Source organism: Gorilla gorilla, chromosome 6 (genome assembly GCF_029281585.2).
Source record: "Gorilla gorilla gorilla isolate KB3781 chromosome 6, NHGRI_mGorGor1-v2.1_pri, whole genome shotgun sequence".
Taxonomy (NCBI): domain Eukaryota; kingdom Metazoa; phylum Chordata; class Mammalia; order Primates; family Hominidae; genus Gorilla; species Gorilla gorilla.
Genome location: NC_073230.2, coordinates 87,721,656 through 87,739,640, shown reverse-complemented (window position 1 = coordinate 87,739,640; position 17,985 = coordinate 87,721,656). Strand labels below are relative to the sequence as shown.

Sequence of the window (17,985 nt, the reverse complement as noted above, 5' to 3'; positions counted from 1 at the left end):
GTCCCCTGGCAGTACCACAGCCTCATCCCTTGGTCAACAATCTACCACCTTCCACAGCAGCCCAGGCGCCACTGAAACCACACTCTTACCTGACGACACCATAACCTCAGGCCCCGTGGAGGCATCTACACCCACCCACAGCAGCACTGGCTCGCTACACACAACACTGACCCCTGCCAGCTCCACAAGCACTGGCCTTCAGGAAGAATCTACCACTTTCCAGAGCTGGCCAAGCTCGAGTGACACAACACCTTCACCTCGTGGCACCACAGCAGCCCCTGTTGAAGTATCCACAACCTACCACAGCCGCCCGAGCTCAACTCCAACAACACACTTTTCTGCCAGTTCCACAACCTTGGGCCGTAGTGAGGAATCAACAACAGTCCACAGCAGCCCAGGTGCAACTGGAACAACACTCTTCCCTACCCGCTCTGCAACCTCAGTTCTTGTTGGAGAACCTACAATGTCACCCATCAGTTCAGGCTCAGTGGAAACAACAGCATTACCTGGCAGTACCACAACAGCAGGCCTGAGTGAGAAATCTACCACCTTCTACAGTAGCCCCAGATCACCGGACACAACACTCTCACCTGTCGGCACGACAAGCTCAGGCGTCAGTGAAGAATCCACCACCTCCCACGGCCGACCAGGCTCAACGCACACAACAGCATTCCCTGGCGGTACCACCATGCCAGGCCTCAGTCAGGAATCTACAGCTTCCCACAGCAGCCCAGGCTCCACAGACACGACACTGTCCCCTGGCAGTACCACAGCATCATCCCTTGGTCCAGAATCTACTACCTTCCACAGCAGCCCAGGCTCCACTGAAACAACACTCTTACCTGACAACACCACGACCTCAGGCCTCCTTGAAGCATCTACGCCCGTCCACAGCAGCACTGGATCGCCACACACAACACTGTCCCCTGCCGGCTCTACAACCCGTCAGGGAGAATCTACCACCTTCCAGAGCTGGCCAAGCTCAAAGGACACTAGGCCTGCACCTCCTACTACCACATCAGCCTTTGTTGAGCTATCTACAACCTCCCACAGCAGCCCGAGCTCAACTCCAACAACCCACTTTTCTGCCAGCTCCACAACCTTGGGCCGTAGTGAGGAATCGACAACAGTCCACAGCAGCCCAGTTGCAACTGCAACAACACCCTCGCCTGCCCGCTCCACAACCTCAGGCCTCGTTGAAGAATCTACGACCTACCACAGCAGCCCGGGCTCAACTCAAACAACGCACTTCCCTGAAAGCGCCACAACTTCAGGCCGTGGTGAAGAATCAACAACTTCCCACAGCAGCACAACACACACAATATCTTCACCTCCTAGCACCACATCTGCCCTTGTTGAAGAACCTACAAGCTACCACAGCAGCCCGGGCTCAACTGCAACAACACACTTCCCTGACAGCTCCACAACCTCAGGCCGTAGTGAGGAATCAACAGCATCCCACAGCAGCCAAGACGCAACGGGAACAATAGTCCTACCTGCCCGCTCCACAACCTCAGTTCTTCTTGGAGAATCTACGACCTCACCCATCAGTTCAGGCTCAACGGAAACGACAGCGTTACCCGGCAGTACCACAACGCCAGGCCTCAGTGACAAATCTACCACTTTCCACAGTAGCCCCAGATCACCAGCCACAACACTCTCACCTGCCAGCACGACAAGCTCAGGCGTCAGTGAAGAATCCACCACCTCCCACGGCCGACCAGGCTCAACGCACACAACAGCATTCCCTGGCGGTACCACCATGCCAGGCCTCAGTCAGGAATCTACAGCTTCCCACAGCAGCCCAGGCTCCACAGACACGACACTGTCCCCTGGCAGTACCACAGCATCATCCCTTGGTCCAGAATCTACTACCTTCCACAGCAGCCCAGGCTCCACTGAAACAACACTCTTACCTGACAACACCACGACCTCAGGCCTCCTTGAAGCATCTACGCCCGTCCACAGCAGCACTGGATCGCCACACACAACACTGTCCCCTGCCGGCTCTACAACCCGTCAGGGAGAATCTACCACCTTCCAGAGCTGGCCAAGCTCAAAGGACACTAGGCCTGCACCTCCTACTACCACATCAGCCTTTGTTGAGCTATCTACAACCTCCCACAGCAGCCCGAGCTCAACTCCAACAACCCACTTTTCTGCCAGCTCCACAACCTTGGGCCGTAGTGAGGAATCGACAACAGTCCACAGCAGCCCAGTTGCAACTGCAACAACACCCTCGCCTGCCCGCTCCACAACCTCAGGCCTCGTTGAAGAATCTACGACCTACCACAGCAGCCCGGGCTCAACTCAAACAACGCACTTCCCTGAAAGCGCCACAACTTCAGGTCGTGGTGAAGAATCAACAACTTCCCACAGCAGCACAACACACACAATATCTTCACCTCCTAGCACCACATCTGCCCTTGTTGAAGAACCTACAAGCTACCACAGCAGCCCGGGCTCAACTGCAACAACACACTTCCCTGACAGCTCCACAACCTCAGGCCGTAGTGAGGAATCAACAGCATCCCACAGCAGCCAAGACGCAACGGGAACAATAGTCCTACCTGCCCGCTCCACAACCTCAGTTCTTCTTGGAGAATCTACGACCTCACCCATCAGTTCAGGCTCAACGGAAACGACAGCGTTACCCGGCAGTACCACAACGCCAGGCCTCAGTGACAAATCTACCACTTTCCACAGTAGCCCCAGATCACCAGCCACAACACTCTCACCTGCCAGCACGACAAGCTCAGGCGTCAGTGAAGAATCCACCACCTCCCACAGCCGACCAGGCTCAACGCACACAACAGCATTCCCTGACAGCACCACCACGCCAGGCCTCAGTCGGGATTCTACAACTTCCCACAGCAGCCCAGGCTCAACGGATACAACACCGTTACCTGCCAGCACCACCACCTCAGGCCCCAGGCAGGAATCAACAACTTCCCACAGCAGCCCAGGTTCAACTGACACAGCACTGTCCCCTGGCAGTACCACAGCCTTATCCTTTGGTCAAGAATCTACAACCTTCCACAGCAGCCCAGGCTCCACTCACACAACACTCTTCCCTGACAGCACCACAAGCTCAGGCATCGTTGAAGCATCTACACGCGTCCACAGCAGCACTGGCTCACCACGCACAACACTGTCCCCTGCCAGCTCCACAAGCCCTGGACTTCAGGGAGAATCTACCGCCTTCCAGACCCACCCAGCCTCAACTCACACAACGCCTTCACCTCCTAGCACCACAACAGCCCCTGTTGAAGAATCTACAACCTACCACCGCAGCCCAGGCTCGACTCCAACAACACACTTCCCTGCCAGCTCCACAACTTCGGGCCACAGTGAGAAATCAACAATATTCCACAGCAGCCCAGATGCAAGTGGGACAACACCCTCGCCTGCCCACTCCACAACCTCAGGTCGTGGAGAATCTACAACCTCTCGCATCAGTCCAGGCTCAACTGAAATAACAACGTTACCTGGCAGTACCACAACACCAGGCCTCAGTGAGGCATCTACCACCTTCTACAGCAGCCCCAGATCACCAACCACAACACTCTCACCTGCCAGCATGACAAGCCTAGGCGTCGGTGAAGAATCCACCACCTCCCGTAGCCAACCAGGTTCTACTCACTCAACAGTGTCACCTGCCAGCACCACCACGCCAGGCCTCAGTGAGGAATCTACCACCGCCTACAGCAGCAGCCCAGGCTCAACTGAAACCACAGTGTTCCCTCGCAGCACCACAACCTCAGTTCGTGGTGAAGAGCCTACAACCTTCCACAGCCGGCCAGCCTCAACTCACACAACACTGTTCGCTGAGGACAGCACCACCTCGGGCCTCACTGAAGAATCTACAGCCTTCCCCGGCAGCCCAGTCTCCACCCAAACAGGGTTACCTGCCACACTCACAACCGCAGACCTCGGTGAGGAATCAACAACCTTTCCCAGCAGCTCAGGCTCAACTGGAACAACACTCTCACCTGCCCGCTCCACCACCTCTGGCCTCGTTGGAGAATCTACACCCTCACGCCTCAGTCCAAGCTCAACCGAAACAACAACTTTACCCGGCAGTCCCACAACACCAAGCCTCAGTGAGAAATCAACCACCTTCTACACTAGCCCCAGATCACCAGATGCAACACTCTCACCTGCAACCACAACAAGCTCAGGCGTCAGCGAAGAATCCAGCACATCCCACAGTCAACCAGGCTCAACGCACACAACAGCGTTCCCTGACAGCACCACCACCTCAGGCCTCAGTCAGGAACCTACGACTTCCCACAGCAGCCAAGGCTCAACAGAGGCAACACTGTCCCCTGGCAGTACCACAGCCTCATCCCTTGGTCAACAATCTACCACCTTCCACAGCAGCCCAGGCGCCACTGAAACCACACTCTTACCTGACGACACCATAACCTCAGGCCCCGTGGAGGCATCTACACCCACCCACAGCAGCACTGGCTCGCTACACACAACACTGACCCCTGCCAGCTCCACAAGCACTGGCCTTCAGGAAGAATCTACCACTTTCCAGAGCTGGCCAAGCTCGAGTGACACAACACCTTCACCTCGCGGCACCACAGCAGCCCCTGTTGAAGTATCCACAACCTACCACAGCCGCCCGAGCTCAACTCCAACAACACACTTTTCTGCCAGTTCCACAACCTTGGGCCGTAGTGAGGAATCAACAACAGTCCACAGCAGCCCAGGTGCAACTGGAACAACACTCTTCCCTACCCGCTCTGCAACCTCAGTTCTTGTTGGAGAACCTACAACGTCACCCATCAGTTCAGGCTCAGTGGAAACAACAGCATTACCTGGCAGTACCACAACAGCAGGCCTGAGTGAGAAATCTACCACCTTCTACAGTAGCCCCAGATCACCGGACACAACACTCTCACCTGTCGGCACGACAAGCTCAGGCGTCAGTGAAGAATCCACCACCTCCCACGGCCGACCAGGCTCAACGCACACAACAGCATTCCCTGGCGGTACCACCATGCCAGGCCTCAGTCAGGAATCTACAGCTTCCCACAGCAGCCCAGGCTCCACAGACACGACACTGTCCCCTGGCAGTACCACAGCATCATCCCTTGGTCCAGAATCTACTACCTTCCACAGCAGCCCAGGCTCCACTGAAACAACACTCTTACCTGACAACACCACGACCTCAGGCCTCCTTGAAGCATCTACGCCCGTCCACAGCAGCACTGGATCGCCACACACAACACTGTCCCCTGCCGGCTCTACAACCCGTCAGGGAGAATCTACCACCTTCCAGAGCTGGCCAAGCTCAAAGGACACTAGGCCTGCACCTCCTACTACCACATCAGCCTTTGTTGAGCTATCTACAACCTCCCACAGCAGCCCGAGCTCAACTCCAACAACCCACTTTTCTGCCAGCTCCACAACCTTGGGCCGTAGTGAGGAATCGACAACAGTCCACAGCAGCCCAGTTGCAACTGCAACAACACCCTCGCCTGCCCGCTCCACAACCTCAGGCCTCGTTGAAGAATCTACGACCTACCACAGCAGCCCGGGCTCAACTCAAACAACGCACTTCCCTGAAAGCGCCACAACTTCAGGCCGTGGTGAAGAATCAACAACTTCCCACAGCAGCACAACACACACAATATCTTCACCTCCTAGCACCACATCTGCCCTTGTTGAAGAACCTACAAGCTACCACAGCAGCCCGGGCTCAACTGCAACAACACACTTCCCTGACAGCTCCACAACCTCAGGCCGTAGTGAGGAATCAACAGCATCCCACAGCAGCCAAGACGCAACGGGAACAATAGTCCTACCTGCCCGCTCCACAACCTCAGTTCTTCTTGGAGAATCTACGACCTCACCCATCAGTTCAGGCTCAACGGAAACGACAGCGTTACCCGGCAGTACCACAACGCCAGGCCTCAGTGACAAATCTACCACTTTCCACAGTAGCCCCAGATCACCAGCCACAACACTCTCACCTGCCAGCACGACAAGCTCAGGCGTCAGTGAAGAATCCACCACCTCCCACAGCCGACCAGGCTCAACGCACACAACAGCATTCCCTGACAGCACCACCACGCCAGGCCTCAGTCGGGATTCTACAACTTCCCACAGCAGCCCAGGCTCAACGGATACAACACCGTTACCTGCCAGCACCACCACCTCAGGCCCCAGGCAGGAATCAACAACTTCCCACAGCAGCCCAGGTTCAACTGACACAGCACTGTCCCCTGGCAGTACCACAGCCTTATCCTTTGGTCAAGAATCTACAACCTTCCACAGCAGCCCAGGCTCCACTCACACAACACTCTTCCCTGACAGCACCACAAGCTCAGGCATCGTTGAAGCATCTACACGCGTCCACAGCAGCACTGGCTCACCACGCACAACACTGTCCCCTGCCAGCTCCACAAGCCCTGGACTTCAGGGAGAATCTACCGCCTTCCAGACCCACCCAGCCTCAACTCACACAACGCCTTCACCTCCTAGCACCACAACAGCCCCTGTTGAAGAATCTACAACCTACCACCGCAGCCCAGGCTCGACTCCAACAACACACTTCCCTGCCAGCTCCACAACTTCGGGCCACAGTGAGAAATCAACAATATTCCACAGCAGCCCAGATGCAAGTGGGACAACACCCTCGCCTGCCCACTCCACAACCTCAGGTCGTGGAGAATCTACAACCTCTCGCATCAGTCCAGGCTCAACTGAAATAACAACGTTACCTGGCAGTACCACAACACCAGGCCTCAGTGAGGCATCTACCACCTTCTACAGCAGCCCCAGATCACCAACCACAACACTCTCACCTGCTAGCATGACAAGCCTAGGCGTCGGTGAAGAATCCACCACCTCCCGTAGCCAACCAGGTTCTACTCACTCAACAGTGTCACCTGCCAGCACCACCACGCCAGGCCTCAGTGAGGAATCTACCACCGCCTACAGCAGCAGCCCAGGCTCAACTGAAACCACAGTGTTCCCTCGCAGCACCACAACCTCAGTTCGTGGTGAAGAGCCTACAACCTTCCACAGCCGGCCAGCCTCAACTCACACAACACTGTTCGCTGAGGACAGCACCACCTCGGGCCTCACTGAAGAATCTACAGCCTTCCCCGGCAGCCCAGTCTCCACCCAAACAGGGTTACCTGCCACACTCACAACCGCAGACCTCGGTGAGGAATCAACAACCTTTCCCAGCAGCTCAGGCTCAACTGGAACAACACTCTCACCTGCCCGCTCCACCACCTCTGGCCTCGTTGGAGAATCTACACCCTCACGCCTCAGTCCAAGCTCAACCGAAACAACAACTTTACCCGGCAGTCCCACAACACCAAGCCTCAGTGAGAAATCAACCACCTTCTACACTAGCCCCAGATCACCAGATGCAACACTCTCACCTGCAACCACAACAAGCTCAGGCGTCAGCGAAGAATCCAGCACATCCCACAGTCAACCAGGCTCAACGCACACAACAGTGTTCCCTGACAGCACCACCACCTCAGGCCTCAGTCAGGAACCTACGACTTCCCACAGCAGCCAAGGCTCAACAGAGGCAACACTGTCCCCTGGAAGTACCACAGCCTCATCCCTTGGTCAACAATCTACCACCTTCCACAGCAGCCCAGGCGCCACTGAAACCACACTCTTACCTGACGACACCATAACCTCAGGCCCCGTGGAGGCATCTACACCCACCCACAGCAGCACTGGCTCGCTACACACAACACTGACCCCTGCCAGCTCCACAAGCACTGGCCTTCAGGAAGAATCTACCACTTTCCAGAGCTGGCCAAGCTCGAGTGACACAACACCTTCACCTCGTGGCACCACAGCAGCCCCTGTTGAAGTATCCACAACCTACCACAGCCGCCCGAGCTCAACTCCAACAACACACTTTTCTGCCAGTTCCACAACCTTGGGCCGTAGTGAGGAATCAACAACAGTCCACAGCAGCCCAGGTGCAACTGGAACAACACTCTTCCCTACCCGCTCTGCAACCTCAGTTCTTGTTGGAGAACCTACAATGTCACCCATCAGTTCAGGCTCAGTGGAAACAACAGCATTACCTGGCAGTACCACAACAGCAGGCCTGAGTGAGAAATCTACCACCTTCTACAGTAGCCCCAGATCACCGGACACAACACTCTCACCTGTCGGCACGACAAGCTCAGGCGTCAGTGAAGAATCCACCACCTCCCACGGCCGACCAGGCTCAACGCACACAACAGCATTCCCTGGCGGTACCACCATGCCAGGCCTCAGTCAGGAATCTACAGCTTCCCACAGCAGCCCAGGCTCCACAGACACGACACTGTCCCCTGGCAGTACCACAGCATCATCCCTTGGTCCAGAATCTACTACCTTCCACAGCAGCCCAGGCTCCACTGAAACAACACTCTTACCTGACAACACCACGACCTCAGGCCTCCTTGAAGCATCTACGCCCGTCCACAGCAGCACTGGATCGCCACACACAACACTGTCCCCTGCCGGCTCTACAACCCGTCAGGGAGAATCTACCACCTTCCAGAGCTGGCCAAGCTCAAAGGACACTAGGCCTGCACCTCCTACTACCACATCAGCCTTTGTTGAGCTATCTACAACCTCCCACAGCAGCCCGAGCTCAACTCCAACAACCCACTTTTCTGCCAGCTCCACAACCTTGGGCCGTAGTGAGGAATCGACAACAGTCCACAGCAGCCCAGTTGCAACTGCAACAACACCCTCGCCTGCCCGCTCCACAACCTCAGGCCTCGTTGAAGAATCTACGACCTACCACAGCAGCCCGGGCTCAACTCAAACAACGCACTTCCCTGAAAGCGCCACAACTTCAGGTCGTGGTGAAGAATCAACAACTTCCCACAGCAGCACAACACACACAATATCTTCACCTCCTAGCACCACATCTGCCCTTGTTGAAGAACCTACAAGCTACCACAGCAGCCCGGGCTCAACTGCAACAACACACTTCCCTGACAGCTCCACAACCTCAGGCCGTAGTGAGGAATCAACAGCATCCCACAGCAGCCAAGACGCAACGGGAACAATAGTCCTACCTGCCCGCTCCACAACCTCAGTTCTTCTTGGAGAATCTACGACCTCACCCATCAGTTCAGGCTCAACGGAAACGACAGCGTTACCCGGCAGTACCACAACGCCAGGCCTCAGTGACAAATCTACCACTTTCCACAGTAGCCCCAGATCACCAGCCACAACACTCTCACCTGCCAGCACGACAAGCTCAGGCGTCAGTGAAGAATCCACCACCTCCCACAGCCGACCAGGCTCAACGCACACAACAGCATTCCCTGACAGCACCACCACGCCAGGCCTCAGTCGGGATTCTACAACTTCCCACAGCAGCCCAGGCTCAACGGATACAACACCGTTACCTGCCAGCACCACCACCTCAGGCCCCAGGCAGGAATCAACAACTTCCCACAGCAGCCCAGGTTCAACTGACACAGCACTGTCCCCTGGCAGTACCACAGCCTTATCCTTTGGTCAAGAATCTACAACCTTCCACAGCAGCCCAGGCTCCACTCACACAACACTCTTCCCTGACAGCACCACAAGCTCAGGCATCGTTGAAGCATCTACACGCGTCCACAGCAGCACTGGCTCACCACGCACAACACTGTCCCCTGCCAGCTCCACAAGCCCTGGACTTCAGGGAGAATCTACCGCCTTCCAGACCCACCCAGCCTCAACTCACACAACGCCTTCACCTCCTAGCACCACAACAGCCCCTGTTGAAGAATCTACAACCTACCACCGCAGCCCAGGCTCGACTCCAACAACACACTTCCCTGCCAGCTCCACAACTTCGGGCCACAGTGAGAAATCAACAATATTCCACAGCAGCCCAGATGCAAGTGGGACAACACCCTCGCCTGCCCACTCCACAACCTCAGGTCGTGGAGAATCTACAACCTCTCGCATCAGTCCAGGCTCAACTGAAATAACAACGTTACCTGGCAGTACCACAACACCAGGCCTCAGTGAGGCATCTACCACCTTCTACAGCAGCCCCAGATCACCAACCACAACACTCTCACCTGCCAGCATGACAAGCCTAGGCGTCGGTGAAGAATCCACCACCTCCCGTAGCCAACCAGGTTCTACTCACTCAACAGTGTCACCTGCCAGCACCACCACGCCAGGCCTCAGTGAGGAATCTACCACCGCCTACAGCAGCAGCCCAGGCTCAACTGAAACCACAGTGTTCCCTCGCAGCACCACAACCTCAGTTCGTGGTGAAGAGCCTACAACCTTCCACAGCCGGCCAGCCTCAACTCACACAACACTGTTCGCTGAGGACAGCACCACCTCGGGCCTCACTGAAGAATCTACAGCCTTCCCCGGCAGCCCAGTCTCCACCCAAACAGGGTTACCTGCCACACTCACAACCGCAGACCTCGGTGAGGAATCAACAACCTTTCCCAGCAGCTCAGGCTCAACTGGAACAACACTCTCACCTGCCCGCTCCACCACCTCTGGCCTCGTTGGAGAATCTACACCCTCACGCCTCAGTCCAAGCTCAACCGAAACAACAACTTTACCCGGCAGTCCCACAACACCAAGCCTCAGTGAGAAATCAACCACCTTCTACACTAGCCCCAGATCACCAGATGCAACACTCTCACCTGCAACCACAACAAGCTCAGGCGTCAGCGAAGAATCCAGCACATCCCACAGTCAACCAGGCTCAACGCACACAACAGCGTTCCCTGACAGCACCACCACCTCAGGCCTCAGTCAGGAACCTACGACTTCCCACAGCAGCCAAGGCTCAACAGAGGCAACACTGTCCCCTGGCAGTACCACAGCCTCATCCCTTGGTCAACAATCTACCACCTTCCACAGCAGCCCAGGCGCCACTGAAACCACACTCTTACCTGACGACACCATAACCTCAGGCCCCGTGGAGGCATCTACACCCACCCACAGCAGCACTGGCTCGCTACACACAACACTGACCCCTGCCAGCTCCACAAGCACTGGCCTTCAGGAAGAATCTACCACTTTCCAGAGCTGGCCAAGCTTGAGTGACACAACACCTTCACCTCGTGGCACCACAGCAGCCCCTGTTGAAGTATCCACAACCTACCACAGCCGCCCGAGCTCAACTCCAACAACACACTTTTCTGCCAGTTCCACAACCTTGGGCCGTAGTGAGGAATCAACAACAGTCCACAGCAGCCCAGGTGCAACTGGAACAACACTCTTCCCTACCCGCTCTGCAACCTCAGTTCTTGTTGGAGAACCTACAACGTCACCCATCAGTTCAGGCTCAGTGGAAACAACAGCATTACCTGGCAGTACCACAACAGCAGGCCTGAGTGAGAAATCTACCACCTTCTACAGTAGCCCCAGATCACCGGACACAACACTCTCACCTGTCGGCACGACAAGCTCAGGCGTCAGTGAAGAATCCACCACCTCCCACGGCCAACCAGGCTCAACGCACACAACAGCATTCCCTGGCGGTACCACCATGCCAGGCCTCAGTCAGGAATCTACAGCTTCCCACAGCAGCCCAGGCTCCACAGACACGACACTGTCCCCTGGCAGTACCACAGCATCATCCCTTGGTCCAGAATCTACTACCTTCCACAGCAGCCCAGGCTCCACTGAAACAACACTCTTACCTGACAACACCACGACCTCAGGCCTCCTTGAAGCATCTACGCCCGTCCACAGCAGCACTGGATCGCCACACACAACACTGTCCCCTGCCGGCTCTACAACCCGTCAGGGAGAATCTACCACCTTCCAGAGCTGGCCAAGCTCAAAGGACACTAGGCCTGCACCTCCTACTACCACATCAGCCTTTGTTGAGCTATCTACAACCTCCCACAGCAGCCCAAGCTCAACTCCAACAACCCACTTTTCTGCCAGCTCCACAACCTTGGGCCGTAGTGAGGAATCGACAACAGTGCACAGCAGCCCAGTTGCAACTGCAACAACACCCTCGCCTGCCCGCTCCACAACCTCAGGCCTCGTTGAAGAATCTACGACCTACCACAGCAGCCCGGGCTCAACTCAAACAACGCACTTCCCTGAAAGCGCCACAACTTCAGGCCGTGGTGAAGAATCAACAACTTCCCACAGCAGCACAACACACACAATATCTTCACCTCCTAGCACCACATCTGCCCTTGTTGAAGAACCTACAAGCTACCACAGCAGCCCGGGCTCAACTGCAACAACACACTTCCCTGACAGCTCCACAACCTCAGGCCGTAGTGAGGAATCAACAGCATCCCACAGCAGCCAAGACGCAACGGGAACAATAGTCCTACCTGCCCGCTCCACAACCTCAGTTCTTCTTGGAGAATCTACGACCTCACCCATCAGTTCAGGCTCAACGGAAACGACAGCGTTACCCGGCAGTACCACAACGCCAGGCCTCAGTGACAAATCTACCACTTTCCACAGTAGCCCCAGATCACCAGCCACAACACTCTCACCTGCCAGCACGACAAGCTCAGGCGTCAGTGAAGGATCCACCACCTCCCACAGCCGACCAGGCTCAACGCACACAACAGCATTCCCTGACAGCACCACCACGCCAGGCCTCAGTCGGGATTCTACAACTTCCCACAGCAGCCCAGGCTCAACGGATACAACACCGTTACCTGCCAGCACCACCACCTCAGGCCCCAGGCAGGAATCAACAACTTCCCACAGCAGCCCAGGTTCAACTGACACAGCACTGTCCCCTGGCAGTACCACAGCCTTATCCTTTGGTCAAGAATCTACAACCTTCCACAGCAGCCCAGGCTCCACTCACACAACACTCTTCCCTGACAGCACCACAAGCTCAGGCATCGTTGAAGCATCTACACGCGTCCACAGCAGCACTGGCTCACCACGCACAACACTGTCCCCTGCCAGCTCCACAAGCCCTGGACTTCAGGGAGAATCTACCGCCTTCCAGACCCACCCAGCCTCAACTCACACAACGCCTTCACCTCCTAGCACCACAACAGCCCCTGTTGAAGAATCTACAACCTACCACTGCAGCCCAGGCTCGACTCCAACAACACACTTCCCTGCCAGCTCCACAACTTCGGGCCACAGTGAGAAATCAACAATATTCCACAGCAGCCCAGATGCAAGTGGGACAACACCCTCGCCTGCCCACTCCACAACCTCAGGTCGTGGAGAATCTACAACCTCTCGCATCAGTCCAGGCTCAACTGAAATAACAACGTTACCTGGCAGTACCACAACACCAGGCCTCAGTGAGGCATCTACCACCTTCTACAGCAGCCCCAGATCACCAACCACAACACTCTCACCTGCCAGCATGACAAGCCTAGGCGTCGGTGAAGAATCCACCACCTCCCGTAGCCAACCAGGTTCTACTCACTCAACAGTGTCACCTGCCAGCACCACCACGCCAGGCCTCAGTGAGGAATCTACCACCGCCTACAGCAGCAGCCCAGGCTCAACTGAAACCACAGTGTTCCCTCGCAGCACCACAACCTCAGTTCGTGGTGAAGAGCCTACAACCTTCCACCGCCGGCCAGCCTCAACTCACACAACACTGTTCGCTGAGGACAGCACCACCTCGGGCCTCACTGAAGAATCTACAGCCTTCCCCGGCAGCCCAGTCTCCACCCAAACAGGGTTACCTGCCACACTCACAACCGCAGACCTCGGTGAGGAATCAACAACCTTTCCCAGCAGCTCAGGCTCAACTGGAACAACACTCTCACCTGCCCGCTCCACCACCTCTGGCCTCGTTGGAGAATCTACACCCTCACGCCTCAGTCCAAGCTCAACCAAAACAACAACTTTACCCGGCAGTCCCACAACACCAAGCCTCAGTGAGAAATCAACCACCTTCTACACTAGCCCCAGATCACCAGATGCAACACTCTCACCTGCAACCACAACAAGCTCAGGCGTCAGCGAAGAATCCAGCACATCCCACAGTCAACCAGGCTCAACGCACACAACAGCGTTCCCTGACAGCACCACCACCTCAGGCCTCAGTCAGGAACCTACGACTTCCCACAGCAGCCAAGGCTCAACAGAGGCAACACTGTCCCCTGGCAGTACCACAGCCTCATCCCTTGGTCAACAATCTACCACCTTCCACAGCAGCCCAGGCGCCACTGAAACCACACTCTTACCTGACGACACCATAACCTCAGGCCCCGTGGAGGCATCTACACCCACCCACAGCAGCACTGGCTCGCTACACACAACACTGACCCCTGCCAGCTCCACAAGCACTGGCCTTCAGGAAGAATCTACCACTTTCCAGAGCTGGCCAAGCTCGAGTGACACAACACCTTCACCTCGTGGCACCACAGCAGCCCCTGTTGAAGTATCCACAACCTACCACAGCCGCCCGAGCTCAACTCCAACAACACACTTTTCTGCCAGTTCCACAACCTTGGGCCGTAGTGAGGAATCAACAACAGTCCACAGCAGCCCAGGTGCAACTGGAACAACACTCTTCCCTACCCGCTCTGCAACCTCAGTTCTTGTTGGAGAACCTACAACGTCACCCATCAGTTCAGGCTCAGTGGAAACAACAGCATTACCTGGCAGTACCACAACAGCAGGCCTGAGTGAGAAATCTACCACCTTCTACAGTAGCCCCAGATCACCGGACACAACACTCTCACCTGTCGGCACGACAAGCTCAGGCGTCAGTGAAGAATCCACCACCTCCCACGGCCGACCAGGCTCAACGCACACAACAGCATTCCCTGGCGGTACCACCATGCCAGGCCTCAGTCAGGAATCTACAGCTTCCCACAGCAGCCCAGGCTCCACAGACACGACACTGTCCCCTGGCAGTACCACAGCATCATCCCTTGGTCCAGAATCTACTACCTTCCACAGCAGCCCAGGCTCCACTGAAACAACACTCTTACCTGACAACACCACGACCTCAGGCCTCCTTGAAGCATCTACGCCCGTCCACAGCAGCACTGGATCGCCACACACAACACTGTCCCCTGCCGGCTCTACAACCCGTCAGGGAGAATCTACCACCTTCCAGAGCTGGCCAAGCTCAAAGGACACTAGGCCTGCACCTCCTACTACCACATCAGCCTTTGTTGAGCTATCTACAACCTCCCACAGCAGCCCGAGCTCAACTCCAACAACCCACTTTTCTGCCAGCTCCACAACCTTGGGCCGTAGTGAGGAATCGACAACAGTCCACAGCAGCCCAGTTGCAACTGCAACAACACCCTCGCCTGCCCGCTCCACAACCTCAGGCCTCGTTGAAGAATCTACGACCTACCACAGCAGCCCGGGCTCAACTCAAACAACGCACTTCCCTGAAAGCGCCACAACTTCAGGCCGTGGTGAAGAATCAACAACTTCCCACAGCAGCACAACACACACAATATCTTCACCTCCTAGCACCACATCTGCCCTTGTTGAAGAACCTACAAGCTACCACAGCAGCCCGGGCTCAACTGCAACAACACACTTCCCTGACAGCTCCACAACCTCAGGCCGTAGTGAGGAATCAACAGCATCCCACAGCAGCCAAGACGCAACGGGAACAATAGTCCTACCTGCCCGCTCCACAACCTCAGTTCTTCTTGGAGAATCTACGACCTCACCCATCAGTTCAGGCTCAACGGAAACGACAGCGTTACCCGGCAGTACCACAACGCCAGGCCTCAGTGACAAATCTACCACTTTCCACAGTAGCCCCAGATCACCAGCCACAACACTCTCACCTGCCAGCACGACAAGCTCAGGCGTCAGTGAAGGATCCACCACCTCCCACAGCCGACCAGGCTCAACGCACACAACAGCATTCCCTGACAGCACCACCACGCCAGGCCTCAGTCGGGATTCTACAACTTCCCACAGCAGCCCAGGCTCAACGGATACAACACCGTTACCTGCCAGCACCACCACCTCAGGCCCCAGGCAGGAATCAACAACTTCCCACAGCAGCCCAGGTTCAACTGACACAGCACTGTCCCCTGGCAGTACCACAGCCTTATCCTTTGGTCAAGAATCTACAACCTTCCACAGCAGCCCAGGCTCCACTCACACAACACTCTTCCCTGACAGCACCACAAGCTCAGGCATCGTTGAAGCATCTACACGCGTCCACAGCAGCACTGGCTCACCACGCACAACACTGTCCCCTGCCAGCTCCACAAGCCCTGGACTTCAGGGAGAATCTACCGCCTTCCAGACCCACCCAGCCTCAACTCACACAACGCCTTCACCTCCTAGCACCACAACAGCCCCTGTTGAAGAATCTACAACCTACCACCGCAGCCCAGGCTCGACTCCAACAACACACTTCCCTGCCAGCTCCACAACTTCGGGCCACAGTGAGAAATCAACAATATTCCACAGCAGCCCAGATGCAAGTGGGACAACACCCTCGCCTGCCCACTCCACAACCTCAGGTCGTGGAGAATCTACAACCTCTCGCATCAGTCCAGGCTCAACTGAAATAACAACGTTACCTGGCAGTACCACAACACCAGGCCTCAGTGAGGCATCTACCACCTTCTACAGCAGCCCCAGATCACCAACCACAACACTCTCACCTGCCAGCATGACAAGCCTAGGCGTCGGTGAAGAATCCACCACCTCCCGTAGCCAACCAGGTTCTACTCACTCAACAGTGTCACCTGCCAGCACCACCACGCCAGGCCTCAGTGAGGAATCTACCACCGCCTACAGCAGCAGCCCAGGCTCAACTGAAACCACAGTGTTCCCTCGCAGCACCACAACCTCAGTTCGTGGTGAAGAGCCTACAACCTTCCACAGCCGGCCAGCCTCAACTCACACAACACTGTTCGCTGAGGACAGCACCACCTCGGGCCTCACTGAAGAATCTACAGCCTTCCCCGGCAGCCCAGTCTCCACCCAAACAGGGTTACCTGCCACACTCACAACCGCAGACCTCGGTGAGGAATCAACAACCTTTCCCAGCAGCTCAGGCTCAACTGGAACAACACTCTCACCTGCCCGCTCCACCACCTCTGGCCTCGTTGGAGAATCTACACCCTCACGCCTCAGTCCAAGCTCAACCGAAACAACAACTTTACCCGGCAGTCCCACAACACCAAGCCTCAGTGAGAAATCAACCACCTTCTACACTAGCCCCAGATCACCAGATGCAACACTCTCACCTGCAACCACAACAAGCTCAGGCGTCAGCGAAGAATCCAGCACATCCCACAGTCAACCAGGCTCAACGCACACAACAGCGTTCCCTGACAGCACCACCACCTCAGGCCTCAGTCAGGAACCTACGACTTCCCACAGCAGCCAAGGCTCAACAGAGGCAACACTGTCCCCTGGAAGTACCACAGCCTCATCCCTTGGTCAACAATCTACCACCTTCCACAGCAGCCCAGGCGCCACTGAAACCACACTCTTACCTGACGACACCATAACCTCAGGCCCCGTGGAGGCATCTACACCCACCCACAGCAGCACTGGCTCGCTACACACAACACTGACCCCTGCCAGCTCCACAAGCACTGGCCTTCAGGAAGAATCTACCACTTTCCAGAGCTGGCCAAGCTCGAGTGACACAACACCTTCACCTCGTGGCACCACAGCAGCCCCTGTTGAAGTATCCACAACCTACCACAGCCGCCCGAGCTCAACTCCAACAACACACTTTTCTGCCAGTTCCACAACCTTGGGCCGTAGTGAGGAATCAACAACAGTCCACAGCAGCCCAGGTGCAACTGGAACAACACTCTTCCCTACCCGCTCTGCAACCTCAGTTCTTGTTGGAGAACCTACAACGTCACCCATCAGTTCAGGCTCAGTGGAAACAACAGCATTACCTGGCAGTACCACAACAGCAGGCCTGAGTGAGAAATCTACCACCTTCTACAGTAGCCCCAGATCACCGGACACAACACTCTCACCTGTCGGCACGACAAGCTCAGGCGTCAGTGAAGAATCCACCACCTCCCACGGCCAACCAGGCTCAACGCACACAAC

General features: G+C 56.2%; 1 protein-coding gene across 1 annotated transcript; it reads left to right on the top strand.

The window, feature by feature from the left end:
- The first annotated feature begins 672 nt into the window (after window positions 1–672).
- On the top strand, window positions 673–17,940 carry LOC134758808 (mucin-12-like). The gene is made up of 2 exons (XM_063708066.1): window positions 673–17,605; window positions 17,881–17,940. Exons 1-2 carry the CDS (start codon window positions 689–691, stop codon window positions 17,938–17,940), a joined length of 16,977 nt encoding a protein of 5,658 aa, XP_063564136.1. The 5' UTR covers window positions 673–688.
- Window positions 17,941–17,985: the final 45 nt, after the last annotated feature.